Raw genomic sequence first — 18,675 nt, 5'->3', positions numbered from 1 at the left:
TTTATTATTAATAATTTACATGGTAAGTGGACTAATATGGGGAGATTAAAAAAGAGTGTTATATGATCTGGATGGAAAAACCAAGCAGATCCACAGTTACACACACATGACAAGGACATACAAGACACAAAACATGTAACAATAAACAAGTCCGGATGCCAGGTAATTTGGGGAGGGTCAGCTCATAACGGGAAATCCCATGAAAACAGCAAAGCTGTATGGAGAGTAAGACCCACACCCAAATCCCCCTGGAGGCTCGAGACAAAAATGAAGAAGGAAAGAAGAGGGGACAGGGTTAGGGAGACGGATGGGGTGGCTGACTGGGGGTGCTCAAAGCTAAGGAAGCCGGGGAGTAGCGGGGAACAGAGTCCATCAAACAATCTCCTCCAAAAATCCACTGTATGCTGAGACCACCCAAATGGAGATACTGCAGATATTGTTTATTTTAAAAATGTTTTTTCCTGAAACTTCCTTTTAAAAATGAGGGTGCGTGTTATACACCGGCGCGTGTTATATACACGTACACGTCTCTGGCTACACACTCGGAGCATACAGCTCCTTCTACTGGCCTGCTGGACCAAGAAGGTTGCAGCAAAGGGGTTGTAAACCCTCAAGATTTATCACCCTAAGCACTTAAGGACTGGGCCTATTTTTCAGACTCCGTGGGCCAGATTCTCAAAGGCGTTACGACGGCGCAACACCATTAGCGCCGTCGTAACACCTCATCTGGCCCCGGGTATCTATGCAACTGATTCTCAGAATCAGTTGCGCATAGGTACCCATTAGATCTGACAAGCGTAAGGCTGTTACGCTGTCAGATCTTAAAAGTATTTTTTTTTCCCGCCGCTAGGTGTCGCATCGTCGCTTTTCCCCGTCGTCTATGCAAATGAGGTAAGTACGGCGATTCCCGAACATACGCGAGGTCGACGCAGCGAATTAACGTCGTTTGCGTAGCGTACCCGACGCGTAAGGTTGCCCCTGCTAATTAGCAGGCGCAACCAATGTTAACGATGGCCGTCGTTCCCGCGTCAAATTCAATAAAAATTACGTCGTTTGCGTAAGACGTCCGTGAATGGCGCTGGACGCCATTTACGTATACATCTAGGCAAATGACGTCGGGGCAACGTTATTTAGCGCAATGCACGTCGGGTAATTTACCCGACGGAGCATGCGCAGTACGCTCGGCGCGGGAGCGCGCCTAATTTAAATGGTGCCCGCCCCATTTGAATTGGGCGGGCTTGCGACGAGCAATCTAACGCTACACCGCCGCAAGTTTACAGGTAAGTGTTCTGAGAATCAGGATGTAAACCTGTAGACCTGCGGCGGTGTAACGTAGATCTCATATATTACGCTGCCCAGGAGCAGCGCGAATGTATGAGAATCTGGCCCCGTGTTTACAAGTTAAAATCTGTTTGTTTTTTTTGCTAATAAAAATTACTTGGAACCCCCAAACATAATTTTTTTTTCAGACACCCTTCTTTTTGGGAAAAAGTACACTTTTCGTATTAGGAAATAAGACAACAGTAAAGCTAGCCCAATTTTTTTTTATATTGTGAAAGATTATGTTATACTGAGTAATTTGATACTAACATGTCATGCTTTAATATTGCGCCTGCTCGTGTAATGGCGACAAACTTTTTCCCTTAAAAAATCTCCATAGGCGGCATTTAAAAATTCCTACAGGTTACCATTTTTGAATTACAGAGGAAGTTTAGGGCTAGAATTATTGCTCTCGCTCTAACAATCGCGACGACACCTCATGTGTGTGGTTTGAACACCATTTTCATAAGCCGGCGCGACTTACATATGCGTTCGCTTCTGCGTGCGAGCTCGGCGGGACGGGGAGCTTTAAATATATATATATTTTTTTTGTTTTTTACACTGTCCTTTTAAAAAAAAAAAAAAAACATTTTTGGTTCACTTTTATTCCTATTACAAGGAATGTAAACATCCCTTGTAATAGAAAAGCATGACATGACCTCTTAAATGTGAGATCAGTGAACAAAAAGACCTCAGATCTCATATTTACACAAAAATGCAATAACATTTTTTTTTTCTCAATAAAAAATTCCCTTTTGCCTTGCTGGCACCATTAAATAAACTTTTACTATTTAATAATTAGTTTGGACATTTTTAATCTCCCTCTATAGTTAGGGGTTGCTGTTTATAAGTAAGCCTGCATTTAGTTTATGCATTGCTATATAGGTTGCTTTGTTGGGAACCCAGAAACGTTTGAATTAGGGACCATGATTTACAGAAGTACTATACTGTAATGCAGCAGTATGTATGGTTTCACATGCATTTGCAAAGATCATTTAATAAACCTTCTATTGTTTATTACATGTACCGTTTTCTACATTTACTGAATACACACTCATAAATGGTTGTACTGCTGTGCACAAGGGTCCATTGCTTACTACATATATCACTGCATCCTATTGCCACTTTAAATTCAGCAGATGACCTCAGTGAGAGGCGTTACATGGAGTTGTTTTTACCTTGTTGAGTAATGCTAGCAGCAGTGCCATTGTACTTTGTACAGAAGAATCATTAGGCAAAGTGCACATTACAACGGATTCAAGATCCTGAAGCAAATAATTGAAGCTAGAAGATCATCTCTGAATTCATACCAATTATGTCAAAGTTAGAGCTTATCCCCTTTTTGTATTCTAATGTATTTTTACTAGTATTCACTGTCCTTATTTGTCTTTTCCTGTTGGATTTTGTGAAGAGAAAAAAGGATCCAAGGTTTCCTCCTGGTCCCAGGGCAGTGCCGTTTCTAGGTAACATTTTACAGATTGACTTCAGACATCCAATGGCATTTTTCAACCAGGTAAGCTATATACTGTATACTAGCTTCATAAGTATATAAGAAAAGAAAGTATAAGAAAATATATAGGTATAAGTATAAATAGTAGTATAAGAAAATATAGGAGAAAAAAAAGCAAACCAGTCCAAAAAGTCCAATACTGTCTTCCTACATCCCAAAGTCTTCATCTCTTAAGCCTCGTACACACAATCGGATTTCCATTGGAGAAAGCTGTGTAATTTTGTCCGAAGGGCATTGCCCGTGAACTTGTTCTGCATACAAAAGGCAAAACTTTGTCTGCTAACAAAACAATGTGCTTTTTCTGCTCTTTAGCGCCACCCTTTGGGCAACTTCTGCTAATGTTGTCTTATGGTTAGCATTGCTTCTGAGCATGCATGTTTGTACTCTGCACACCCTAATCCCCATGTGCACATTATCATTATCGCTCTGTGTAGCAGTGGGTAAATGGGAAAGATCTCCTTTTTACCGGCTCTGACATAAGAGATGTGCTTACGCAGTTCTCTTTCACTGTGCTGGCAGGGAGGTGAATGTGCCAGGGCTATATATACAGTATATAGACACACGTGTTTGAGTTTTGGGGTGCACACCCTAATGCAATAGGCTGCACACACCTATGGACATCACACATTTGTTGTCGGAAAACTTTAAAGCATGCTATCCAATATTTGTTGTCGAAAAATCTGACAATTCAGAAGCATGGAGGAGCGTAGCAATGAGGAAAGACTAGAAGAACTAAATGTATTCACTCTTGAGAAGAGGAGAATAAGGGGGGATATGATCAACATGTACAAATATAAAAGGGGTCCATATAGTGAACTTGGTGTTGAGTTATTCACTTTACGGTCAACACTGAGGACAAGGGGGCACTCTTTACTTCTAGAGGAACAGAGATTTCATCTCCAAATACGGAAAGATTTCTTCACAGTAAGAGCTGTGAAAATGTGGAACAGACTCCCTCCAGATGTGGTTCTGGCCAGCTCAGTAGATTGCTTTAAGAAAGGCCTGGATTTTTTATCTAAATGTACATAATATAACTGAGTACTAAGATTTGTAGGTAAAGTTGATCCAGGGTAAATCCGATTGCCTCTCGGGGGATCAGGAAGGAATTTTTTCCCCTGCTGTAGCAAATTGGATCATGCTCTGCTGTTTTTTTTTGCCTTCCTCTGGATCAACTGTGGGTATGGAGTTGGGTGTATGGGATTGTATTGTATTTTTTATTTTGTTTGTTTATTTTTTTTGTGGATGAACTTGAGTCTTTTTTCAACCTGACTAACTATGTAACTATGTAATTGTCCGATGTAGCATACAAACGGTCAGATTTTCTGACAAAAAAATGCGATCACCCAATTCCCGTTGGAAAATCCGATTGCATGTATGGGCCTTTAATTACCACACCATCATCTTTTATTTGGGAGCAGGCTCTGACTTCCCGATCAGTCACAGCCAGCTCCTCACTGCACATGCACAAGATGGCAGAATGCTGTGAGTTTTGTTTCGGTAGCCTCCTAGGATGTATGACATACTAAATGCGTGAGAATTATAAATACAATGCTAACACAAAAAAAAAAACAATAAAAATATTCAATCCAATAGAGAAATGGGAAATACACAATGGTAGCTTAAAGCTGAAGTTCAGATTTGCAAATTTTTGCATAGTTATATTGGTTTAGCTTGGATCAATGTAATAATGCATGTGTCATACCTGAAAGATCCCCACACAAGCTGCAAATCGCTAAAGTAAGCATCACTATTACAGTAATTGCTGGTGGATTCAGTGTCCCCTGCTAAGTGGCTGCCCTGCTGCTTAGTGAACACAGGAATGTACTTGCTCAGGATGGGTGCCATTCTGAGAATACTTTAATTTTCTCAAGCAATGCAAGGTGTTATCTGATTGGACAAAGTGGCATCACCACTCGGCCTCTCCATCTCGTATTAGAGCAGGGACTTATTATGTGAGTGTACAATATGTAAGTAAAGTGCTGCATAAATTGCTGGTGCTAAAAAAATGTAATAAATAATAAAAAAAATGTTCAAAGTTAAAAAAGCCATAAAGAAGGGCATTTAAAAAATAAAAAAATGACAGAGTTACTAAGAATTTAAATTGTAAGTCCACCCTAACACTAAAATCCCTGCATCTACAGACAGCCACGATCTAACACTAACCTATCTAGCCCTGTAAAGAAGACATCAGTATACTTACCTTTTTTTTTTTAAGCCGATCCGGTCTCCAGCAGCAGAAGCTTTGCATAGGACACAGTCGACAACAGCTGTAAAATTAATGGGGAGTGATGTCACACATAGAGTTACTATGGGGCTTCCGTTGTCAGACGTGTCCTCTGCACCCACCTACACAGCGAAGCCGTAGCTGACAGCTATTCGAGGGACCGGGTCGGATGGGCTGCACAAAACGTATGTGTGACGGTATTAGAATGATATCCCCGTCAAGCGTTTCCCTTCTTCCCATAAAAGAACATCCCAACCTGGAATCGCCATAATAAGCCACACATGAGTCAGAGCTTACTGCTGGAACAAGACAGACTTTAATGGTACAACACACAGCTTATATGTAATTTTACAAAACTGTTACAATGACAAACCCGCCCCCTCACACAGTGGGGGCTCCCATACAGATGATAGGCAGACACTTCGGAGCCGACCCTGAAAACACATTTTCTTTAGATAATGACATCAGTGAAGGTAATTACTAGTTGTACAGAATACATTATCTAGACAGCCTGGCCCCGCATATAGGAGAGATAATTACCACAGTGAAGCAATCAGAATAATTAACATGAGCCACTTCTAATCACAGTAAACAGTAAACACAGGTCTCCTTCACACAACACACTAGATCAATTACCCTTTGAAATAGGACTGGCTGAGGAAGGGTCATTAACATTTCAATCAGCCTGTTAGCAGAGGAGTGAGTCACACCTGAAATCACCCTCCCTCTAACACACACACACATTAAACAAGCAGGGAGAATTACACTGAAGCATGTGCTTCACAGTATGTATATTGTATATTGTATCTTTCCAGGGCTAGATAGGTTAGTGTTAGATTGTGAATGTCTGTAGATGCAGGGTGTTAGAGTGAACTACTTTAACCACTTAAGGACCGCCTCCTGCACATATACGTCGGCAGAATGGCACGGCTGGGCACAGGCACATACATATTTTGCGCAAACCAATCGTTAAACGCTTATTGCAATTTTTTTTACCAAAAATAGGTAGAATATGTATCGGCCTAAACTGAGGGGGAAAAAAAAAGTATACCTTTTTTGGGGATATTTATTATAGCAAAAAGTAAAAAATATTGCATTTTTTTCAAAATTGTCGCTCTATTTTTGTTTATAGCGCAAAAAATAAAAACCGCAAAGGTGATCAAATACCACCAAAAGAAAGCTCTATTTGTGGGGAAAAAAAGGACGCCAATTTTGTTTGGGAGCCACGTCGCAATTGTCAGTTAAGGCGACGCAGTGCCGAATCGCAAAAAGGGACAAGGTCCTTAACCTGCATATTGGTCCGGGTCTTAAGTGGTTAAAAACAAATATCTAAAAGTGGAATCAAGGCTGCTATAATTCAAAGCAATGATAGGTTTGCGAAGAAGGGTAGATTAAACATCAAAACATCAATAAAAAACTTCAAATACAGTATATTAAAAGCAGAAAAGTGCTACAAAACAAGAAAATTCAGAGGGGGAGATTTACTACAATTGGAGCACACTGAATTTGGTGCAGCTTTGCATAATAACCAATCCGCTTCTAACTTCGGCTTGTTTAATTAGGCATCGACAACAAAACCTAGTTTCTGTGCAGAGCTGCTGCAAAATCTGTGTTGACCAGTTTTTGTAAATCTCCCCCACAGAGTGTATATAGTTAAGGTATATAGTTAGTCTAGTTGAAAAAAGACACAAGTCCATTTAGTTCATGGGTAGTAGGGATGAGCTTCGAGTTCAAGTCGAACATGAGTTTAACTCGAACATTGGCTGTTTGCCTGTTCGGCGAACAGCGAACAATTTGGGGTGTTCGCGGCAAATTCGAAAAGCCACGGAACACCCTGTAAAAGTCTATGGGAGAATTCTAAAGTGCTAATTTTAAAGGTTAATATGGAAGTTATTGTACTAAAAAGTGTTTGGGGACTTGGGTCCTGCCCCAGGGGACATGTATCGATGCAAAAAACGGAAAATTGTATCATACTTACCAGTAATTTTCCTTTCCTGATGCCTATCCATGGCAGCATACCTGTGATAGAGCTCCTATACATAAAAAATTGGTTCTAAAGAATAAGGTCTTTGGTGCATTGTGAGCCATAGTATAATGAGGACCCAAAAAGGATATCCAGTGTTTTGAAGAAAAGACAAACTTCGGTGCACACACCTCACACACCCTGACGGGAGGAACACGAGCGCGTCGCTAGTTTTTGTTTGGAAATATCCTGACATTGGAAATGTGAGTTTTTACCCATCTACTTTTAACATTAAATACTTTTTATGCGGAGCTGTACTATTTGCCTTCCTCTTGTTTTATCCATATACCCCCTGAGCACCCCCTATGCCAATATCCAGTGGATGACCAGGCGGTAATTAGAGATAGAGGAATATCATACCAATCAAGATCACTGACTGGATCGCACAAACTCGCCGTTCGTTGGAGATAGGCCCACTGCTCACGGCCTCCATGTGAGTGCATGCGCATGTGATTTATTATCTCCCAAACCATTGTTACATTATTATGCCATGTTTGCCTTTTGTCCTTTATTTTCTAATATGACCATCTAACATGGAGACTACATCTAAGCACCCATTCTGCTGAGCCATCGAACACACAGTGTTTAAGTGGTATCTAGGCTGTCCGTGCTATGGCCTTGAGGTGAGCATTCTATACCACTAGAGGTGTGTGCACCGAAGTTTGTCTTTTCTTCAAAACACTGGATATCCTTTTTGGGTTCTCATTATACTATCGCTCACAGCGCACCAAAGACCTTATTCCTTAGAACCAATTTTTTCTGTATATGAGACTTTACTTGAACTTCATTCCATTGGATTTTTCACTATTACTCACGGTACCATATATATTTTGGTCTTATGGTACTAAGTTTCTGGACTTATACATGTTTATTATGTACCTATAGTATTGTATTTCACGTTATTTTTTGCATACTATTACCTTTTTACAGGTCACTTACCTATATTGCCTTAAGTTGGTTATACCTAATTATTATCCCTCCCGATTGGTGTGATTTTGATTCTGCTTTGCACCCCTTCCCCCTCCCCACACAGCGCAGTCACCATTATTCATTTCATTTCACCCTTTTTCTGGCTAGGACCGGTTTCAGGCAACTGCAGCAGTGCCCCCTAGGTTTAGAGCACTGATAGCACGAGAGCCTGTCAATTTCATTGTGATAGAGCTCCGCCTCGACTCCTCCTTCAGGACTAGTGAATAGCATAAATTAAAGGCATAGTCCTTCCCCCAACATTCTCCGTAATATAGAATACCGAGGGTGGGAGCGTATGCTGCCATGGATAGGCACCAGGAAAGGAAAATTACTGGTAAGTATGATACAATTTTTCATTTTCCTGGTGCCTCCATGGCAGCATACCTGTGATAAATAACTAGCTGACATGGGTGGGATAATGCTTAACAGTAAATGTTTAATTAGAAGAAGACATAGCAGCCTGAACTGCCCTTCTTCCGAACTCAACAGTCGTGAGAGCTCCTGTACCAATATGGTAGTGTCTGAGTAACGTATGGTGAGAAGACCAGGTGGCGGCCCTGCACACCGTCTTCAACAAAACATTAGCCCTTACTGCCCAGGAAGCTGAGACTGCCCTTGTAGAATGAGCATTCACTCAGGATGGAGGATATTCTTCACCCTGTAGGTCTTCTGGGTTAACTTTACAACCCAAGATGCCAGAGTTCTGATGGAAGCTTCTTTGCCCCTGTATTTACTGAACGGTACAATAAAAAGTCTCTCAGAGTTTCTGAAGGGGTCGTGGCTTGTAGGTAGGCCCTGAGCACTTTGGATACATCCAGCTCACGACAAGACTCTGAACCTGTGTCTGTAAACACTGGTAGTGCCCAGGGTTCAAACAGGTGGCTTGGAGTAGCGACCTTAGGTGTGAACCCTCGAAGAGGGCGAAGTTCCACCCTGTTGGGGAAGAAAGATGTGGCCGTCACCTATCCCTAAGGAGTGAAGTTCCGAGATTCTTCTGCCAGATGTAATGGCTAGCAGGAAAGCTGTCTTTAGTTTTAGGTTCCATATTGCTACTTGTTCCACTGGAGCAAAGGGATGGTCAGATAGAACTTCAAGGACCAGGGACAGATCCCACTTAGGAAATGATCGTCTGAGAGGTGGACAAATCTTCAATACTCCTCTGAGGATAGTGAATACCAAAGGATCTTCCGCCCATCTCTTATTTGTTGCAGCAGAGATTGCTGATACCTGCACTTTGAGGGAGCTCAGACCAAGCCCCAGATCAAGTCCTGTCTGAAGGAAACCTAGAATATTGGACGTAGAGGGAAGGATTGTATCAAATCCATTTCCGGTAGCAAATGACAAGAACTTGTCCCAGATTTTGGAATAAATGGCATTAGTTGCAGGCTTTCTGGCTTTTAGAAGGGTTGTTATAACTCCTGGGGAACACCCTAGGGACTCGAACCTTGCCTCTCAACCTCCAGATTCGAAGATTCAACTTCTGAGGGTTTGGATGAACTAGACTGCCCTGCGACAGAAGTTGAGGGAAAGGAGGGATCCTGATTGGAGAGCTCACACTGAGGCGCTTGGCTAGAGGGAACCAGGGTCTCTTCAGCCAATACGGAAGTACTGCCACCACCTGAACTGACTCCCTGAGGAGCCTCAGGAGGAATTTGAATATTAATGGCCTGGGAGGAAAGGCATATGCAGTGGTGAACCTCCAGGGGCATGACAGGGCATCCACTGCCTCGGCTTGTGGATGCAGCATCGGAGAGAAGAATCTGTCCAGCTAGGCATTCTACGGGGAGACAAATGACCCCAGACGATGCTAGTTGTAGCGAAACGCGTCGGGACTCTACTGCTGCCATGCACTTTACAACATTGATGTCCTTTTTTATCTACCAAACTGTAAGTGTTTTTAACCGATAATAAACGTTCCTGTTTTTACGGTATCACGCTATGTGCCTTTCGTTTTCCTCCACATAACTTGGGCAAGCTCTTCCAACCTTATGAGCCATCTCCCAGCTGGGGTTATCCCTTCCACCTGATACTAAGCGAAGACCTTATCGTTGTTTGCTGTCCGTTTGTGTTGGTGTGTTCCTGTACCATCTCATCTGTACCATTTACAAGCCTATCTGACCCTTTGGGTATAAGCTCACTTGGGTCCATCGCATCCGGTAAGCCTCCCCTTATGGTGGCGGGCGTTATCACCATTATTACATTCCAACTAGAATCACCGTGGGTGTTTTGTCACTACAATTTCTGATTGATGATTTCAACCCTTTCCACGTTTATTTTTATGGACTCACATTTCCACGTTTATTTTTATGGACTTATATATTCACAGATATTGACTTTTTTAATAAGGTCTATAGTGTCTCCACTACAATATTTGGTATCATTTTCAATTTTATGACTAATTTATTTATGGATTCACTCACTTACATTCATATTTGTGTATGTTGAACATAGACATCACTGTCTTTTCACTATTCATTTCTAGCGCTGCATTTTTTTGGATTTTTGGTACAAGAAAGTAGCAATTTATCTCATCCATTTATAATTCCTACATAGTCTACACCAAATCTACAGAAAGCCCCGCCCCCTTCCTAAAATTCTCAGAAGAATTAGTCACGTCTCTCATCTATCAACAAAGACCCCCCACAGAAAAACCTTCGCTCTAATGCTGTTAGCCGACTTTATGAACGCCACTTCCCGTACAACATCCTACCATCCGAAGCAGCCCGAAGACAACAAAAAAGATGTTGCGTGTGCAGCAAAGGAGGATTTAGAAAAGATACCAGCTACCATTGTCCCCATTGTCCCTCCCAACCTGGCCTTTGCATTGGTGAATGCTTCGAACATTATCATACATCCCTAAAATATTAGCCCATATTTTTAACCATTTCCCTCCCATTTTTATCATCTGTGCTGACCATTTTCCATGCTTCCCCAAATAACCATGCCACTGCCTTCCACGTGAACTGACCCTGGCCTGCTTTTTGACTATGCCTCTGCCTACTGTTTAGACTGTTTCCACATAAACTGACCCTGGCCTGTTTTGTGACTATGCTTTTGCCTACCACTTGGACTGATCTGTTTCCCTGCTACTGTAGTACACAGGGGTCTCACATATGTAAGGGGCTCCAGAATAGTTTTTCCGGATGGAGAAAACATTTTTTTTTGTTTTCTCCGGGTTTCGTAATTTCCGGATTAGGGTCTGGAGTCCGGAGGCTTCATAGAGATTTGGGTGGGTTGAATCCTCTACCCCTGTGCACAGGTCTTACCCGATTGCGGCCCTCAGCCTGCTGCTGACTTACTGCCATCATGCCCTTGCCTGCCGCATGAACGGACCACGCCACTCGCTGCTACCTGGACTATGCAAATAATTAGCTGTAGCAAGAGGCAGTATGTTTATGAAGTGCTGGAGAGCAGTACAATACTGAGTGCAGGTGTAAGGTGTACAAGGACCAATATTATGGCTGTGCTGGCTGTCTCTGCCTGGACAATTTCTATTAAAAAAATTCTTTAGCTGTGTTCACAATATCCTTGTGCTGACCATAGACAATATTCCTGCCTGCTGCCTGGATAATTACTATTGCTGCCGCTAAGCACACCCCTGACTGCTGCCTGGACCAGTGCTCTCTGTGGACACTACTAAAAGCACAGGTAATACTTTTATTTACCCTGCCTGCAATAGAATTTATTTTGGATTGTAATTCTTAGTATGTACATGCTATGTGTTAGAAATATGAAGGGCCTTCAAAAATAATAGGTTACCAGGAAATTATATATGTAACGTATGCTTCTAGAATGTCTGATGGTGCTACTGGGCCTTTATATGTGGCCAGGCTGTGTAAAAGTCCCACACATGTGGTATCCCCATACTCAGGAGGAGTAGCAGAATGTATTTTAGGGTGTAATTTGTTGTATGCATATGCTCTGTGAGAGAAATAACCAGATATGACAATTTTGTAAAAAAAAATTTAATCTAAAAAAAATCTTAATTTTTCCAAGAATTGTGGGAAAAATTACTACTTAAAAAAACTCACCATGCTACTTACTTAATACCTTGGAATGTCTACTTTCTTAAAAGGGGTCATTTGGGGGGTATTTGTACTTTTCTGACTTGTTAGTATCTCAAGAAATTAGTCAGTACTTCAGGTGTGATCGGATTGATCAATTTTCAGGGATTGGCACCATAGTTTGTAGACTCTATAACTTTCACAAAGACCAAATAATATACACTAATTTGGGTTATTTTTACCAAACATATGTAGCAGTATAAATTTTGGCTAAAATTTATGATGAAAAATTACAAATTTGCTAAGTTTTATGACAGAAACAAAGAAAAATTATGCAAATTTAATCTGGGTACAGTGTTGCATGAGTAATTATCATTCAAAGTGTGAGAGCACCGAAAGATGAAAATTGGTAAGAATGGGGTTTAAGTGCCCTGTATTGAAGTGGTTAAAGCATCTACTGAGCTGGACAGAACCAGCTCTTGTGTGTGTATGTATACTGGTTGACATTTACATTCACTATGCATGCATCAAAGACTCACATAAGTGACTGCAATTTTATTTGATTCCCAAAAAATGATAATTTGTGCCCTCATCAATCAGAAAGAAATGTATGCTAACAATTTATGCAAACAGTTTTTATTTTATTTTTATTTCTGCATGTGTCATATTACTGGCCTGTGTAATATAGAAGTATTATGATTAACCAGTTCCCGACCACCGCATGTACATATACGTCCACAATATGGCACGTACAGGCACATGGGCGTATAGGTACGTCCCCGCCTTACCTCGGTTCGGGGGTCCGATCGGGACCCCCTCCGGTACATGCGGCGGCCGGGAACGGTGTACGGGAGGTCCGGGAGGAGGGGGCGGCTATTGGTTTCCAGCCGTCCCCTCTCGATCTCCCTCAGCGAATGAGAATGCAGCAGAGCCCTCCCTGCCTGTGTAACTGTAAACACAGGCAGGGAGGAAGTGACGTTTTCTCCCCTCTGGCGGTCTTTTCGTTTGATTCCAGAGGAGAGAAGACGTCAGTACTGTGAGTTGCACCAACAGCACACTGACACAGCACACATAGGCACATAACCCCCCCCGATCACCCCCCCAGCACCCCCAGATCACCCCCTGTCACAGTGTCACTGATTGCAGTGATCATTTATTTTCTGATCACTGCTTTTAGTGTCAGTGTGACAGAAAAAAGTGTCAGGGCAGTTAGGTTTAGGCCCCTTTAGGTCCAGGGTAGCCCCCTACCCCCCCCCCAATAAAGGTTTAACCCCTGATTGCCCCTAAAGTTAACCCTTTCACCCCTATTGCCAGTGTCACTAAGCGATCGGTTTCTGATCGCTGCATTAGTGTCACTGTTGCCGCTAGGCAGTTAGTTTTTTTTGAGGTTCGCCGCCAGGTTTATATAGCGTTAGGTACCCCCATAAATAAAGGTTTTAACCCCTGATTGCCCCTAGAGTTAACCCTTTCACCCCTATTGCCAGTGTCACTAAGCGATCGGTTTCTGATCGCTGTATTAGTGTCACTGTTGCCGCTAGGCAGTTAGTTTTTTTTGAGGTTCGCCGCCAGGTTTATATAGCGTTAGGTACCCCCATAAATAAAGGTTTTAACCCCTGATTGCCCCTAGAGTTAACCCTTTCACCCCTATTGCCAGTGTCACTAAGCGATCGGTTTCTGATCGCTGTATTAGTGTCACTGTTGCCGCTAGGCAGTTAGTTTTTTTTGAGGTTCGCCGCCAGGTTTATATAGCGTTAGGTACCCCCATAAATAAAGGTTTTAACCCCTGATTGCCCCTAGAGTTAACCCTTTCACCACTGATCACTGTATAAGTGTCACTGGTGACGTGGTTAGCCAGTTAGTTATTTAGTTATTTTAGGTTCGCCACCAGGTTTTTAGAAAGCGTTAGGTACCCCCATATATTACCGAATAAAGGTTTTAACCCCCTGATTGCCCCCTAGTTAACCCTTTCACCAGTGATCACCGTATAAGTGTTACGGTTGACGCTGGTTGGTTAGTTTGCTGTTTATAGCATCAGAGCACCCGCCGTATATAACCCAATAGGTTTAACCCCCTGATCACCCGGCGGGTGATATAAATTTAATTTTAGCGCCAGTCAGGGTCTGCGTCACCCCAGGCAGCGTTAGGTTAGAGCCAGTACCGCTTACACCCACTCGCTAAGCATACACCCCCCTTAGTGGTATAGGATCTGAACGGATCGATACCTGATCTGATCAGATCTATACTAGCGTACCCAGCAGTTTAGGGTACCCAAAAACGCATTGTTAGCGGAATCAGCCCAGATACCCGCTAGCACCTGCGTTTTCCCCCTCTGCCCAGCCCAACCCACCCAAGTGCAGTATCGATCGATCACTGTCACTTACAAAACACAAGACACATAACTGCAGCGTTCGCAGAGACAGGCCTGATCCCTGCGATCGCTTACAGTTTTTTTTGAAGCGTTTTCTACATTTGCTTTTCTATAGTCAGGTGCTTTTTTTACCTGTGAATCCTTACCATTGTACCACTAAATTTAGAGTCCAAAATGGCAAACCGAAGGTACAATGATAAGCAGGCCTTTGAGTTCATGTGCATGTCAGATAGTGAAGAGGAGGAGGTCACGCATCTGACAGATTCTGGCTCAGAATATGAACCCATTTACGACAGCGGCTCCATGTCAGATAGCTCGCACGACGAAGTTGAGGTCCCTGCTAAGGCCAGGCGTACCCGATCCCATTCTGATGTTGTTGAGCAGCAAGAACCGCAGGACCCTCGTATGGAGCAGAGATCCAGTACTAGCGCCGCTATTCCTTCTGGTGAATTGGCAAGCACCAGCGGCCTAGTACACCCTGGTCGTTTATCCAGCACTGCAGTAACACTTGGTGACGTGGCGAGTCCCATAAGTGCAGTTGAAGCTGGCGATGTGGCAAGCACAAGTAGTGTCCCGCTGCCACCAAGAAAAAGACAGAGACAGGCCCGTCGTGCCCATAGTGCCCTTCCTGTAGAATTTGCCTATCCTGATTGGGTCCCCACCACTTCTACAGCACCTGTACTTCCCCCATTCACTGGCCAACCCGGTATTCAGGTGGATACAGCGAACTTTATGTCACTTGATTTTTATTCGCTGTATTTCACGGAAGATCTCTATAGATCTATTGTGGACCAGACCAATTTATATGCTGGTACTTACATCGCCGCTAACCCCCAGTCTCGCCTTGCCAAAGAATGGAAACCTCTCGAGGTTTCCGAATTTAAGACCTTTCTGGGCCTTACCCTCAACATGGGCATACACAAATTTCCGTCATTGCGGATGTATTGGTCCACACATCCCATTGACCATATGTACATTTTCTCTGCTCACATGGCCAGGAGACGATACGAGGCGATCCTGCGGTTCCTGCATTTCAGTGACAATGCACTTTGTCGTCCACGTGGAGACCCTGAATTTGACCGGCTCTACAAAATTCGGCCCCTCGTAAACCATTTCAACGAACGTTTTGCAGCCTTGTTTAATCCCCAGCAGGTTGTATGCGTTGATGAGTCCCTGATTAAATTTGCTGGCCGCTTGTCTTTCAAACAGTACCTTCCCAGCAAGCGTGCCAGATACGGGGTCAAGCTCTATAAGCTCTGTGACAGGGCCACAGGCTACACATGGAGCTTTAGGGTTTACGAGGGAAAAGATAGTCAGGTAGAGCCGGAAGGATGCCCAGATTACATGGGGAGCGCTGGCAAGATTGTTTGGGACTTGGTGTCACCCTTATTCGGAAAGGGGTACCATTTGTATGTGGACAATTTTTACAGCAGCGTGCCACTTTTTAGCCACTTATTTGATCAACAGATTGGAGCATGTGGCACCGTGCGACCTAATCGCCGGGGCTTCCCCCAGCGGCTTGTAGATGCCCGTGTTAGGCCGGGGGCGAGAGCCTGCTGCAGATGTAAAAATTTGCTCGCTGTGAAGTGGCGGGACAATAGGAATGTTTTCGTTCTTACCACCCTTCACGCAGACACGACAGTCCAAATTCGTACGGCGACTGGTGTTGTGGAGAAACCCCTCTGTGTCCACGAATATAACCTTAATATGGGAGGGGTGGACCTCAACGACCAGTTGATGGCGCCGTATCATATTGCCCGTAAGACGAGACGCTGGTACAAAAAAGTGTCTCTACATTTATTTCAATTGGCTCTACTGAATGCTCATGTCGTATACAGAGCTTCAGGACGGAATGAATCCTTCCTTCAATTCCAGAGGGATATCATCACAGAACTCCTGTATCCAGGCGGTATTGTACCTCACCATCTCCTACCAAATGCAGTAAGCCGACTGCATGAGAGGCATTTTTCTTATGTCCTCCCGAGTACCCCTACCCAACGAGCCCCCCAAAGAAAATGTCGTGTCTGTACCAAGCGCGGATTTAGGCGTGACACCCGTTATTTTTGTCCCAAATGTCCTGGCAATCCTGGTCTTTGTATTGGTGAATGTTTTGAACGCTTCCACACACACGTTAATTATTAGTGTAGGGTGAAACATTTCACAGGCTAGGCACACTCACACAGGGTCTCCCAAGATGCCATCGCATTTTGAGAGACCCAAACCTGGAACCGAAAAGTTGAAGTTACAGTTCACAGTTACAAAAAAAAGTGTTAAAAAAAAAAAAAAAAAAAGTAAAAAATAAAAACACACAAAAAAATATAAAATAAAAAAACCAAAAATAGTTGTCGTTTTATTGTTCTCTCCCTCTCTATTCTCTCTCTATTGTTCTGCTCTTTTTTACTGTATTCTATTCTGCAAAGTTTTATTGTTGTTATGTTTTTTCATGCTTGCTTTTCAGGTATGTAATTTATTTTACTGTTTTCAGGTACGCCATTCAGCTGTTGCGCGGACTTATTTATCTTGACAGCAACAGCGTTTGCTCCCACGATATATAAAGCCGCGACTCCAGTGCTGTAGGAGGTGATTTCACCACCACAGTTAAAAAAAAGAGCATATATGCCGAAGCATGCGGGCAGCAGGGGCGGAGGAGCGATTTTGCTCCTAATGCCGCGTACATACGGTTGACATTCCTACGGAGGCTTTCCCGTGGAAAAGTCTGACCATGTGTACACGGCATAGAAAAGTCCGACCGTGTGTACGCGGCATAGAAAAGTCCGACCGTACGCGGCATAACTTTTTTGCGGGAGGATGCCCCCATGCTTTGGCATATATATATATTTTAGGCACAGGTTGCGTTAAAAAATGTTTTATTTTTTACTATGTTTTTTTATAGGTATTTGCTTTGCAGGTATGGTATGATCTTACTGTTATACTGGAATGTTACTTTGTTTTAATGTTAACCATCATTTGCTTAGCAGGTACGCCATTCAGTTGCAGTGCGGATTTATTTAGCGTGACAGCAACAGCGTTTGCTCCCACGATATATAAAGCCGCGACTCCAATGCTGTAGGAGGTGATTTCACCACTACAGTTCAAAAAAGAGCATATATGCCGGAGCATGGGGGCATTAGGGGCGGAGGAGCGATTTTGCTCCTAATGCCGCGTACATACGGTTGACATTCCTACGGAGGCTTTCCTGTGGAAAAGTCTGACCATGTGTACACGGCATAGAAAAGTCCGACCGTGTGTACGCGGCATAGAAAAGTCCGACCGTACGCGGCATAACTTTTTTGCGGGAGGATGCCCCCATGCTTCGGCATATATAAATGGTGCATGTATGCCCATCATTAGAAGTGGGTGGATGAAGGGAGGTATTCTAATGGTGGGCATACCCACCGATCAATCTTTTTTTTGTTCAGCCAACAGACTGCATGAAAAAAAAAAAGATTACAATACATGTCCAACAAGAACCATCAACGTACTGGTATGTTGCAGGACTTTGAATGGTTATACCAGAATGATGCCTGCGGGTTTAGGCATCATCTTGGTATCATTCTTTTCAGCCAGCGGTCGGCTTTCATGTAAAAGCAGTCCTAGCGGCTAATTAGCCTCTAGACTGCTTTTACATTCAGTGGGAGGGAATGTCCCCCCCCCCAGATATAAACGGCGCCATTGAGAATATGGGAAAGCATTTTATCACACCGATCTTGGTGTGGTCAGATGCTTTGAGGGCAGAGGAAAGATCTAGGGTCTAATAGACCCCATTTAAAAAAAAAAAAGAGTACCTGTCACTAACTATTGCTATCATAAGGGATATTTACATTCCCTGAGATAACAATAAAAATGGTAAAAAAATAAATAAATGGAAGGAACAGTTAACAAATAAAATAAAAAAAGCGAAATAAATATATAAAAAAATAAAAAAATAAAAAAAAGCATCCCTGTCCCCCCCTGCTCTTGCGCAAAGACGAACGCAAGCGTCGGTCTGGAGTCATATGTAAACAGCAATTGCACCATGCATGTGAGGTATCACCGCGAAGGGCAGATCGAGGGCAGTCATTTTAGCAGTAGACCTACTCTGTAAATCTAATGTGGTAACCTGTAAAGGCTTTTAAAGGCTTTTAAAAATGTATGTAGTTTGTCGCCACTGCGCGTTTGTGCGCAATTTTAAAGTATGTCGTGTTTGGTATCCATGTACTCGGCCTAAGATCATAATTTTTATTTCATCAATAATTTGGGCAATATAGTGTGTTTTAG

General features: G+C 43.0%; 1 protein-coding gene across 1 annotated transcript in view; it reads left to right on the top strand.

Annotated features, from left to right (window-relative positions):
- Window positions 1–2,517: 2,517 nt before the first annotated feature.
- Window positions 2,518–18,675, top strand: part of LOC120945468 (cytochrome P450 2D6) — an 88,055-nt gene continuing 71,897 nt past the window's right edge. Inside the window, exon 1 of the mRNA XM_040359627.1 lies at window positions 2,518–2,833. Within this exon, the coding sequence (XP_040215561.1) occupies window positions 2,636–2,833 (198 nt within the window). The 5' untranslated portion in view covers window positions 2,518–2,635. The remainder of the gene's footprint in view (window positions 2,834–18,675) is intronic.

The sequence above is a fragment of the Rana temporaria genome, chromosome 7 (genome assembly GCF_905171775.1).
Source record: "Rana temporaria chromosome 7, aRanTem1.1, whole genome shotgun sequence".
NCBI lineage: Eukaryota > Metazoa > Chordata > Amphibia > Anura > Ranidae > Rana > Rana temporaria.
Note: the sequence above shows the minus strand (reverse complement) of the source record. Positions and strands in the feature narration are given on the sequence as shown.